The 11,503-nt window shown below is 60.3% G+C and overlaps 1 protein-coding gene across 1 annotated transcript; it reads left to right on the top strand.

The window, feature by feature from the left end:
* The first annotated feature begins 665 nt into the window (after window positions 1-665).
* Window positions 666-10,355, top strand: DLL1 (delta like canonical Notch ligand 1). The gene is made up of 12 exons (XM_019967717.2): window positions 666-1,203; window positions 1,804-2,214; window positions 2,401-2,697; window positions 3,363-3,423; window positions 3,653-3,910; window positions 5,604-5,664; window positions 6,444-6,574; window positions 6,666-6,835; window positions 6,982-7,198; window positions 8,283-9,078; window positions 9,513-9,630; window positions 9,723-10,355. The coding sequence occupies exons 2-12, from the start codon at window positions 2,161-2,163 to the stop codon at window positions 9,726-9,728; spliced, it is 2,169 nt and encodes a 722-aa protein (XP_019823276.2). The 5' UTR covers window positions 666-1,203; window positions 1,804-2,160; the 3' UTR covers window positions 9,729-10,355.
* Window positions 10,356-11,503: the final 1,148 nt, after the last annotated feature.

The raw sequence follows: 11,503 nt of genomic DNA, 5'->3' as shown, positions 1-11,503 counted from the left end.
ACCTCAACGTGAGCCCTGCGCGAGGCTGGATGCCAGAGTGGGAGTCCCTGCCCCACCTTAATTCTGCACTGTGCCCGCAAGCTTGAAAGCAACTTAGATAGCGCATTGTGAGATAACGTGCGTTCTCGGCCCTCCCAATAAACTCATTTCCCTTTTAAAAAAATGAAGACAAAAGTTCTAGTGTCTGATGGACGTGTAAAAACCTAATAAGGTGATGGTTGTGCGAAGGTGGCGGGCTGGGGGGGCCAGGCTGGAGAGGCTTTAGAACATGTGCCGGACATTGTTGCAGAGGCCGCCGCGCGCGCGGAGGGGAGCTCTTTCTCTCTGCATTGTGCGGGGAGCAGGTGCGGTCTGCATTACCATACAGCTGAGCGCACAAAGAGCCACTGATTCAGCCGCGCACAATAACAGACTGCCTTAATGACAGCCACGCGAACGACACACACCAAACTCACTTTTTACCAGGCAGAGGGAGACCGAGGGGGGAATACCCAGGAGAGAGGGGCCGGAGACCCAGGAAAGGTGGCGGAGGCCGCGAATCGCGCCCAGAAGGGTGTGTGTGTGTGTGTGTGTGTGTGTGTGTTGGGGGCGGAGGGGGGGCGGCGGTTGGAGACGTCAGGATCCCCGGCGCTACCCGGACCCCGCCCCCAGCGGCGGCCGACCCGTGCGAGGACACCCCGAGCTCGAGGAAACGGGGTCCCCGAGGGCGCCGCGCTCACCTCTGCGTTTCCAGACGCAGAGTCGCTGTCTGGGAGGCGTCTGGGTGTCAGAGCTTCCCAAACTTCCCGAAACTGCCGCTGCCCTTTGGCCACCCTCTGCCCACCGCTCACACCCTCCCCTCCCTGCGCCCGGGTCCCCCGCCCCGGAGACTCCTCCTTAGGAAGAGACTGCCCGGGCGGAGGGGCGGCCCGCCAGGGACTGGGCTTCCGACTTCCACTCCCCCCTCCGCCCCCCCGCAGGACCCGGCCGCGGCCGGAGAGGGGACGGAGGCGGGCGCCGCGGTGACCGGAGGGCTCCCAAGGCCGGACGCGGCCTCACCCGCCGGGAGGCTCTCGGCCCGGCCGGGGCGCAGCGCCGCCCCCGCGCGTCCCGGGCCTCTGCGGGCCTGCGGCCGGAGGGCAGCGCCGAGGAGCCCGGGCGGCGGCACCCGCCTCGGGCGCAGAGGGGATTCTTGCGGTGAACGTTTTGCAGGAATGTAAATGAGTGCGTTTCGGGAGGCTGGGGCTGGGGGCGGGGGCAGGGGAGGACCAGGGGCGGGGAGGGTGGGGGCGGGGAGGAGGGTTGCACATTTTACAGCTCACTGACCATTTGGCGATCCATTGAGAGGAGGGTTTGGAAAAGTGGCTCCTTTGTGACAGCTCTCGCCAGATTGGGGGGCTGCTCATTTGCATCTCATTAGCTATGCGGGCGGCCAGCGGGATATAAGGCGGCGGCGCCGGGAGAGCCCGAGCTCCTTCGCGCCCGCGGAACCCCGGCCGGCGCCGCACTGGACTCACAGCCCGGCGCGCAGCTTCCGCCTCGACCCGGTCCGGGACCCCGGGCGTTGACCTGGATGGCATTGGCTGGGTCCCCGGGAAAGACTCGGGTCCAGGGCGCTCCCGGGACCGCCGCCCCCGAGTGAGCCGGCCGGGCCGCTCCTGCTCCACGGCCCAGGATTACCGCCTCGCGCGTGGGATTTCCAGACCGCAGATCGATAAACGGACTCGCGAGGAGCCCTGCAGCTCGTTGGGAATCGGGCTGAATATCTGGACGCTTTCTCTCCCCTCTTTCTTTCTTTCTTTTTTTTTTTTCCCTGCCAACAAGCTTGAGACAAAACCAGGAAGCAGACGACCCCTACCTACTTGGGCTTTGGAAGAAAGAGGGGAAAACCGAAAGTTGCCGCGCCAGGAGCTGCTTTCCGGAGACCCTCCCCCCCTTTTCTCTCGCGCATCCCCGGGGTCGCTGTCGCCTCCGCAAGGCGGACCTAAGGAACCTCGGCCTCCGAAAGAGCCGGAGCCGGACCCTTCAGGAGAGAAGTCCGGATTATCTCGGCCCGAGGCAGAGCGGCAGTGCTTTCCTGCCCGAGCTCCCGGGGACACCTTCCTCCTCCAGCGTCCCCTGACGACTTCGGAAGACAAGGCGGGGGGACGCGAGGAAAGCCAGCGCCGCGGGCGGTGCACCATGGGCGGGCGGTGCGCCCTGACCCTCGCCGTACTCTCGGCCCTGCTGTGCCAGGTAAGGTGCCACGCGGGGCCCCCGGGGCCGCGCCGTCGAGTAAGCTGTCAGCCGGGCGCCCCGGCGGCCTGTGGCGTCGGGGGGCGGACCCCGGGGAGCTGGCCGCGCGGGGGGCAGTGCCCAGGGCAGGATGCGGCCGGGCGGGCTCCCCGCGCCAGGCGCCCCACACCCTCGGCTCGCCCGCAGGTCTGGAGCTCCGGGGTGTTCGAGCTGAAGCTGCAGGAGTTCGTCAACAAGAAGGGGCTGCTGGGGAACCGCAACTGCTGCCGCGGGGGCGCGGGGCCGCCGCCGTGCGCCTGCAGGACCTTCTTCCGCGTGTGCCTCAAGCACTACCAGGCCAGCGTGTCCCCCGAGCCGCCCTGCACCTACGGCAGCGCCGTCACCCCGGTGCTGGGCACCGACTCCTTCAGCCTCCCGGACGGCGCGGGCGCGGACCCCGCCTTCAGCAACCCCATCCGCTTCCCCTTTGGCTTCACCTGGCCGGTGAGCGCCGCACCTGCGGGCGCGGGGCGGGCGGGAAGGGCCGGGAGGCCCCGGCGTGGCGGGGGCGCAGGGCGGGGGGCGCGGGGGGACCCGGGCCGGTGGGCGCCACGCTCTGCGGGGCCCTGGGGCGCAGCCTCCACGCCCGGGTGACTTACAGCCGGTGGCAGCGGCGAGGGGGTGGTGCGCGGGGTGACAGCCAGGGTAGAGTGAGGCGGAGAGGCCGAGGACCCGGGACATTTCCGTGTCCGGTCTGCGCGCAGAGCCGCGGAGCTGAAAGGACCCCTTCACGTGGGAGAGTCCCAGTTCCGCAGCTCCTGGACCGGTCGGTTGTCAGTCGCCCTCGCAGCCTGGCAGCCCCCAGCGCCTCTCCCTGGCTCCTTCCCCAGAAGACTGCACACAAGGCCCTCCAGCCCCGCCTGCTCCGCGGTCTTCTTTTTTTCTTTCAAACGCGATATCCTGTATTAACAGACTGAAAAAACGTATCAGGAAACCACTCTTGAAAGTTGTTCCATATGCTTAAGGAAAGTGAAATCAGGCAAGAGAGGTACACAGACCCTCCCCAGGACACGCTGCGCACGGATCTGCAGCCACTGGGTTGCCTGAAATCCTTTGATTCTTTTGTAAACAGTTCTGGTTTGTCTTCTGTCTTTCCGTTTTTCCTCCAGGGAACCTTCTCTCTGATCATTGAAGCTCTCCACACAGATTCTCCTGATGACCTTGCAACAGGTAAAAACAATCCCCCCAAACTCCTAAACTACGTGAACTGCTTCCCTAGTCAGTATGTACTTGACTTCAAACCTTCCTGGAAACAAGTGTCTACACCTTTCATTCTGTCGTTCCTCTGGGAGGTCCAGGAGAAGGGTTAAGCTTCCCTGCCTGGCATCCTTTCCTTCTCCCCAGTTCCCCAAGCCTCGGGGTTCTCGGCCAGAACCAACTGGGCGTCCTCTTTCTGCAGAGAACCCAGAAAGACTTATCAGCCGCCTGGCCACACAGAGGCACCTGGCGGTTGGGGAGGAGTGGTCCCAGGACCTGCACAGCAGCGGCCGCACAGACCTCAAGTACTCCTACCGCTTTGTGTGTGATGAGCACTACTTCGGGGAAGGCTGCTCCGTCTTCTGCCGCCCCCGAGATGACGCCTTTGGACACTTCACCTGCGGGGAGAGAGGGGAGAAAGTCTGCAACCCCGGCTGGAAGGGCCAGTACTGCACAGAACGTGAGTCCGGGGCAGGGAGGCCACCGCCCTCAGCTTGCTCCCCCAGGCCTGCACTCCTGAGCAGGGGGGCATATTCTCTGGGCTGCTGGGATCCTGCGATTTTAGCCCCAGGGAGACGTTCTGGGAGGTGGAAACTGGGCCAGGGAGCCAGAGAGATTAGCTGATACTTCACAGTCAGCCAGAGGCGGGTTGGGGTCGACTCAGACGTTGTAACTTCCGCAATGGGAAGCTGCCTTTCTTAATCAGGGAGGATTTTGGACACAGGGCCAGGGGTCAGGAAGTAAGCCAAAGGGAAGGGAGGGAGGAAGGAAGGGAGGAACAGAGAGGAGGCTGTGTGCAGGGCATGCTTTTACCAAAGGAGTTCTCTTTGCGAGACAGCGTCTCATTGAAGAGTGCTTCATTCTCTCCGGAGTTAGTGTGCTCGGCCTCTCTGCAGAGCCAGTGTATTTAAAAACATCCCACTGTTTGTGACAGTTTCACTTGAGGAGGACGTGAGTCTGCCAGCTCTGCCTGGGGAGGGGCCCACTTGCCCTGTTGTGGGGTGCTCACAGAGCACTGCCCGGGAAGGAAATGCCTTCACACGAGTGACTCCGGCCCTGCCTGCCCACAGCTCTGTATCCTCACAGGTGCAGGCTGTGGGAGGGCTGCGGGACTCCTGGGCCTAGTTCAGCTGGACCCCAGGTGCCTCACTGCCCCCCCACTCCAGGTCTCCCCAGAGCCGGGAGGGGAGACCCCCAGAAACCCCAGGGCGTCTTCCTCCTGCCCAGAGTCCTGTAGGGTAGAACCTCTCCCTGGGAGGTGCACTTTCTCAGTTCTGATTTGGTCCGGCCTCCAGCGTCATGGTTGCTCAGCCCGCTCAGCTTTCGGCTCCTTTGAGCTCGCCTTGGCCCGAGCTGGCTCTGTTGTCCTGAAAACTTGTGGGGCGGCTCGTTAATGAGTCTCCACGCCAGGAGAAGGAAACCAGCCCGGAGCCTCAGCCTCCAGGCTCCCCCCTCTCCGGGACCTCAGGCTTGCCTGCTGCCTCCCTCCTGGCTACCCGCCCTCTCCTTCGCCGTGGGGTAGCCATAAACTTAAACTTTTTTCTTCTTATTCAAACACTGGAGTCTCTCCCTGCCCCCAGCTCGCGCGTGCCATCGATTAGATCTCTCCGGGGATAGGCGGCTGGGACGCACGCCTGCTCCCATTGGCGGAAAGGGTGCACGTGCGTGTGTGTGTGTGTGTGTGTGTGTGTGTGTGTGTGTGTACATGCTAGGGGTGTGTGTGAGGGGTGGGGGCATGGGGTGTGAGGGGGAGGCTGGTATTGTTGCACTGGGGCAGCTGCTGGGAGAGAACAGACAATAGAGCAGCTGTCTTGCCCTGGTACTCTGCATACCAGCTGTCCACCCTTATCTACACACACACTTTCTGGGTATTAAGAGGTGGAGCTTTGTGCATAGAATTGGGAAGTGGGGGAGGAGGAGGGGGAAGGACTTCTGACCCTCTCTTAGAAGAAAAGGGGCCTGTGGGGGTGGGGGCTTCCGAGCTCTTTTGTCCTTGAGCTGCTGTGTTAAGAAGAATGCTCCTCTCGCTGAGTAAAGTCCAACAAGTCCGATGCCAGGGCCGGCGGGCTCGCTGGCTCGCTGGGCACAGCTCGTAGCCCCCTCATGCTGGAAGCACTCTGGCGGGCTTGACCCTGTGGCTTTTCCTCTTGCAGCCATCTGTTTGCCAGGGTGCGATGAGCAGCACGGATTTTGTGACAAGCCAGGGGAATGCAAGTAAGTTTGCAAAAGTTGCATTTTTCTTTCTTTTTCTTGTTGTCCTTTTACACCTAGTGTATTAGCAAAGTGTCTCTAGATGATCCTTTGAAAAACTCAGGTAAGACTAGCTGTTGGCGGTGTGGGGGAGCTGTTTTTCTGGTGTTTCTACTTAATACATACCTGGACAGTTTTTGGATCAAGGTAGTCATTCACCTATGGAGAAGGCAATGGCACCCCACTCCAGTACTCTTGCCTGGAAAATCCCATGGACGGAGGAGCCTGGTAGGCTGCAGTCCATGGGGTCGCTAAGAGTCGGACACGACTGAGCGACTTCACTTTCACTTTTCACTCGCATGCATTGGAGAAGGAAATGGCAACCCACTCCAGTGTTCTTTTCTGGAGAATCCCAGGGACGGGGGAGCCTGGTGGGCTGCTGTCTATGGGGTTGCACAGAGTCGGACACGACTGAAGCAACTTGGCAGCAGCAGCAGCAATCATTCACCTAAGCTACTCAGTGGCTGTGGAACTTACAGATGAGATTTTAAAAGAATTGGCAGAGAAAAGGAGAGTGTTTAGTAGGTTAGAATCACCTAGACATGCTGCCCTGGTTGACCCTCATGCCCAGAGCCAGACCCTTTGAGGCAGGATTTAGCTGTCCTTGGGGTTTAGAGATCCCGAGGGCCGCCAAGCCTCGAGAGGGCCAGCAGCGCTGATGCTGTTGGAGGTGACGTCTTGTGCTTGGGAAAGGGGTTGTGTGAACCCAGCAGCAGCGTCCACTGACCTTCCTCTCTCCTAAGGTGCAGAGTGGGCTGGCAGGGCCGGTACTGCGACCAGTGCATTCGGTACCCAGGCTGTCTCCACGGCACCTGCCGGCAGCCCTGGCAATGCAACTGCCAGGAGGGCTGGGGGGGCCTTTTCTGCAACCAGGGTAAGCTTCCGCCCCCGCGGCCTCCCTGGGCTCGGTCACAGGCGAGGACGTCTCCCGCATCTCTCCTCCTCTCCTGTCTCCACCCTCGCAGACCTCAACTACTGCACGCACCATAAGCCCTGCAGGAACGGGGCCACCTGCACCAACACGGGCCAAGGGAGCTACACATGCTCGTGCCGGCCTGGGTACACGGGGGCCAACTGTGAGACGGAGGTGGACGAGTGCAGCGCGGGGCCTTGCAGGAACGGAGGGAGCTGCACGGTGAGTCCAGCTGCCGCAGGCTCTCCCGCCGGGGCCGGGAGCCCTGGTCTGAGGCAGACTGTGTGAGCTGGGAGCCTGGTCTGAGGCAGACTGTGTGGGTCACGGGAGCGACTAGGAAAGCTTTCTTCGTCTTCTCCGTTACTCAGGACCTTGAGAACAGCTACTCCTGCACCTGCCCACCCGGCTTCTACGGCAGGATCTGCGAGCTGAGTGCCATGGTGTGTGCTGACGGCCCCTGCTTCAACGGGGGCCGGTGCTCCGACAACCCCGAGGGCGGGTACACCTGCCGCTGCCCTGGGGGCTTCTCCGGCTTTAACTGTGAGAAGAAGACGGATTCCTGCAGCTCCTCGCCTTGTTCCAATGGTAAGAGGGCCACCGGAGCCACCTGAGACTCTGTCCGGGTCCACATTAATGAGAAGTGTGTGGCTTGAGTTTCAAGCTGAGTTCATCACTGTGAGCTGCCTTGAGTCTCAGAAGCCCTTTTGTCTGAACAATGAGAAACTGCACAGAAGTCTTATCCTTGAGTCTGGAAACACCCAGGGAGCTAGAAAGGCAGGCAGGAGTGTTCCTTCCCTGCAGGACCAGCTCAGGCGGAGATGCAGGGACTCGCTTGCGGTCCTGCGGCTCCTCAGGTGCTCGAGACCCCAGTGTCTGTGGGTCCGCCCTCACAACAGCCCAGCCACTGCATGTTTGGGGGCCAGCCCAACTCCGCTCAGTCTCCAAGCAGAGCTGGCTGGTGAGGCTGCGTGGTCTCCACGAGTGGGCGGGATGCCCCACGGAAACTCACGGGCGGGGAAGCTGGGCCCAGACAGTCCAGACCATCTTGGGCACTTCTGCACTGGATGTGACTGTGGACAAGAGAGGAATCACCTTGCTTTGCTCTCCGTGTGCTCCACAGGCAGTCCTGGGGTCAAGCTCTCTCTCCGGTTTGTTTCCAGCCATTGAACCAATAGGGCATTGAATGCTTCATCTTTAGAGAGGAAAAACAGGGAGGGTTAGCAGACTTGGCTCTGGAAGGACAAAGACCCATCCCTAGCCCTCTCCCTGCCTTTCTTCTTTTCTCTTTCTTTCTGTTTCGATTCTTGCTCTTCACTAACTGAAACCACGCCAAGGGCACCATCCCCTTTAAGCCTTAGTTTCCTCGTCCGTGAACTGGGTCTTCTGCTGGCTTGCTGTGAGGATGAATTCAGTAGTGCAGGCGAAGCTCTTTGCTCGGTGCATGTCAGGAGGTGTCAGCCTGTATTTTTTATGTAATTTGCGGGTTTTGACCAGAACCCCGCCCCCTGCCCACCCCTGCCGTGGGCTGGCATGAGCCGCGTGCTGCCTTAGTGCTGGCCTCTGTCTGGTCCGCCCTGTGTCTCTGCTCTGGTGTGCGGCCTGGTGGCAGGGGCAGCAGGTGCTCCAGGATGTCCCCGGGTGACGAGCTGCCGCCCTGTCTGTGCCCCAGGTGCTCAATGCGTGGACCTCGGCGACGCTTACGCCTGCCGCTGCCAGGCCGGCTTCTCTGGGAGGCACTGTGACAACAACGTGGACGACTGTGCCTCCTCCCCATGTGCCCACGGGGGCACCTGCCGGGACGGCGTGAACGAGTACTCCTGCACCTGCCCCCCCGGGTACACGGGCAGGAACTGCAGTGCCCCCGTCAGCAGGTGCGAGCACGCGCCCTGCCACAACGGGGCCACCTGCCATGAGCGGGCCTTCCGCTACCTGTGTGAGTGCGCCCGGGGCTACGGGGGCCCCAACTGCCAGTTCCTGCTCCCCGAGCCGCCCCCGGGCCCCGTGGTGGTGGACCTCACAGAGAAGTACGTGGAGGGCCAGGCCGGCCCGTTCCCCTGGGTGGCCGTCGGGGCGGGCGTGCTGCTGGTCCTCACGCTGCTGCTGGGCTGCGCCGCCACGGTGGTCTGCGTGCGGCTGAGGCTGCAGAAGCGCCGGCCCCCTGCAGACCCCTGCCGGGGAGAGACAGAGACCATGAACAACCTGGCCAACCGCCAGCGGGAGAAGGACATCTCTGTCAGCGTCATCGGGGCCACGCAGATCAAGAACACCAACAAGAAGGCAGACTTCCACGTGGAGCCCGGCGCGGAGAAAAACGGCCTCACGGCCCGAGACTCTGCCGTGGGCTGCAACCTGCTGCAGGGCCTTAAGGGCGCCGCAGCCACGGCGGGGCCCCACAGCGTGCGCGATGCCAAGGGCCAGCCCCAAGGCTCTGCAGGGGAGGAGAAGGGCACCCCGACACTCAGAGGGTGAGTGCTTCGGCCTGGAGGGGGCACGTGGGGAGGCCAGCTTGTCAGGGGCCCTGCTGGAGAGGGCGCCCTATCACCCGAGGGGTGTGCAGGACAGGCTGGGCAGGGGGGCCAGCTCAAGAGGGCTCCCCAACACCCGAGGGGTGTGCAGGACAGACTGGGCAGGGGGGCCATCCCGGGGAGGACGCCCGACACCCAAGGGATGGGCAGGACAGGCTGGGCAGGGGGGCCATCCCGGGGAGGACGCCCGACACCCGAGGGATGGGCAGGACAGGCTGGGCAGGGGGGCCATCCCGGGGAGGACGCCCGACACCCGAGGGATGGGCAGGACAGGCTGGGCAGGGGGGCCAGCTGGGTGTTCCTCCAAGCTCTGGTCATTCTCCTGTTCAAAAATGTTTTCATGTGTTGACTGTGGCTCTTTTATTTCCCTCTAGTGGAGAAGCGTCTGAAAGAAAAAGGCCAGACTCTGTGTACTCTGCTTCAAAAGACACAAAGTACCAGTCTGTGTACGTCATATCCGAGGAGCAGGACGAGTGTGTCATCGCCACTGAGGTCAGAGCGGGCTTTCGGGGCCCACCTGCGGCCAGGGAGCCAGAACTGGGCCTCCGGCCGCGATAACCTCCCCTGTCTCCTGGGCCCTCTAGGTGTGACATGGAGGTGACGGGGCAAGTTCCGTTTCTGCAGAACAAGGAACTTCCGAGGTGTCGCCCCGACGATGCTGCTGGGAGGAGCGGACGTGCTCCTGACTGCTGCTGGAAGCCAGGTCCTCTTCCTGCCGGGGGCGGCGGGCGCTCCCGCGGCCGCTGCTCTGCCTCTAGGACGTTTCCATTGCACTATGGACAGTTGCTTTTAAAAAATATATATTTAAACGAATGGACTCGATCACTAGGTAAGAAGCACGCGCTGCCTGAAGTGTGTATTCTGGATTCTTATGAGCCAGTCCTCTCTTGAATTAGAATCACAAACACTGCCTTTATTGTCCTTTTTGATACAAAAATGTGTTTTTCTAGGTGGAAAAAATGTGCGTTATTTTTTGGACTTGTAAAAATATTTTTCATGATATCTGTAAAGCTTGAGTATTTTGTGATGTTCATTTTTTATAATTTAAATTTTTGGTAAATATGTACAAAGGCACTTCGGGTCAATGTGACTATATTTTTTTGTATATAAATGTATTTATGGAATATTGTGCAAATGTTATTTGAGTTTTTTACTGTTTTGTTAATGAAGAAATTCCTTTTTAAAATATTTTTCCAAAATAAATATTATGAACAACATCCAGAGGTGTGTTTACTCACCCCTCCTCCAAGCAGACTTGCGACGCCCACACTCATGTAAGACCCTGAGGACAGACGCGGCCTCTGCTCCGTGCGCAGTTTCATTGGATTGATGAAGAGCAACTTCCCTCGCTCCTCTGCCCCTCAAAGAGCCCTCCAGGATTTGCCATTAGGATGAAGAAGGGGCAGGTGCCTTGCTGTGGACTGTCTTGCTCCTGGCAGCCCCTGGACTCCAGGGCAACATGGGGCCCGAGCCTCTGCGCCTCCTGTCTGGTCAGAGCCGAGAACCTTGGAGCTGGTCACCTTCCTCTGAGCCTTACTTTCATCAGGACTGGAACAAGCCTCATTTTGGATTAAATACCCGTGAAGCACTTCAGTGTTGCCATGGCAAAAGCTCTTGGTCCTAGAATACTACTTACCCATCCATTTGATTGTGGGTTTATTTGTAGCAAATTCAGCCACAGGACAAACAACAGCAAGGACAGAAACCCTGTCTTCCTGACTGGTCGGTCGCTACCTGCCAGGTGCCTGCTCCTCCTGAATTGTCTCATGGATCCCCCAGGAGCTCTGTTGGCTTGCTTGTATGGCCGAGGAGACGGAGGCCTGGGTGTGGACTTACTCTGGGCTGGTCAGGGGCAAAGTCAGTTCAGATCTGGGCATCTGGCTCCACACCTGAGTGCCATCATTGTTTGTCACAAACGCAGCTTCTTGTTGAGAATGAGATGGGAGTTAACAGACCCCCACCGCTGGAGCAGTTCGGTGGTTCTGAAGGATCTGTGTAGATGGTCAGCTCTCTAAGACAAGTTAGTGTTGGGGAGGAGTGGTTTATTTCTGGGGTCGGAGGGAACAGTCAGAGGGAAGAGGTTGCCTTTGCCCAGTGACCATGATGGATTTATTTCTGGACTCTTCCTGCGGAGGATGGTCAGTCTTCAAGCCCACCCTTGTATGCATAGAGGATGGAGACCAGGAAGCTACATCAGGCCAGACAGTACTGGGAAGCCACCTGGCTGGGGCTCCTGCACCCAAGACACAAACCCATCCACGCCATCGCTCTGGCTGGTTATTGTGGAATAACTGCTCCAGGAGGGACTCCAACAGAGTGACCTCATCCACGGAGAGATGTCAGCATCAAGCCCAAGTGTGGCCAA

The sequence above is a fragment of the Bos indicus genome, chromosome 9, assembly GCF_029378745.1.
Source record: "Bos indicus isolate NIAB-ARS_2022 breed Sahiwal x Tharparkar chromosome 9, NIAB-ARS_B.indTharparkar_mat_pri_1.0, whole genome shotgun sequence".
In the NCBI taxonomy this organism is placed as follows: Eukaryota; Metazoa; Chordata; class Mammalia; order Artiodactyla; family Bovidae; genus Bos; species Bos indicus.
Note: the sequence above shows the minus strand (reverse complement) of the source record. Positions and strands in the feature narration are given on the sequence as shown.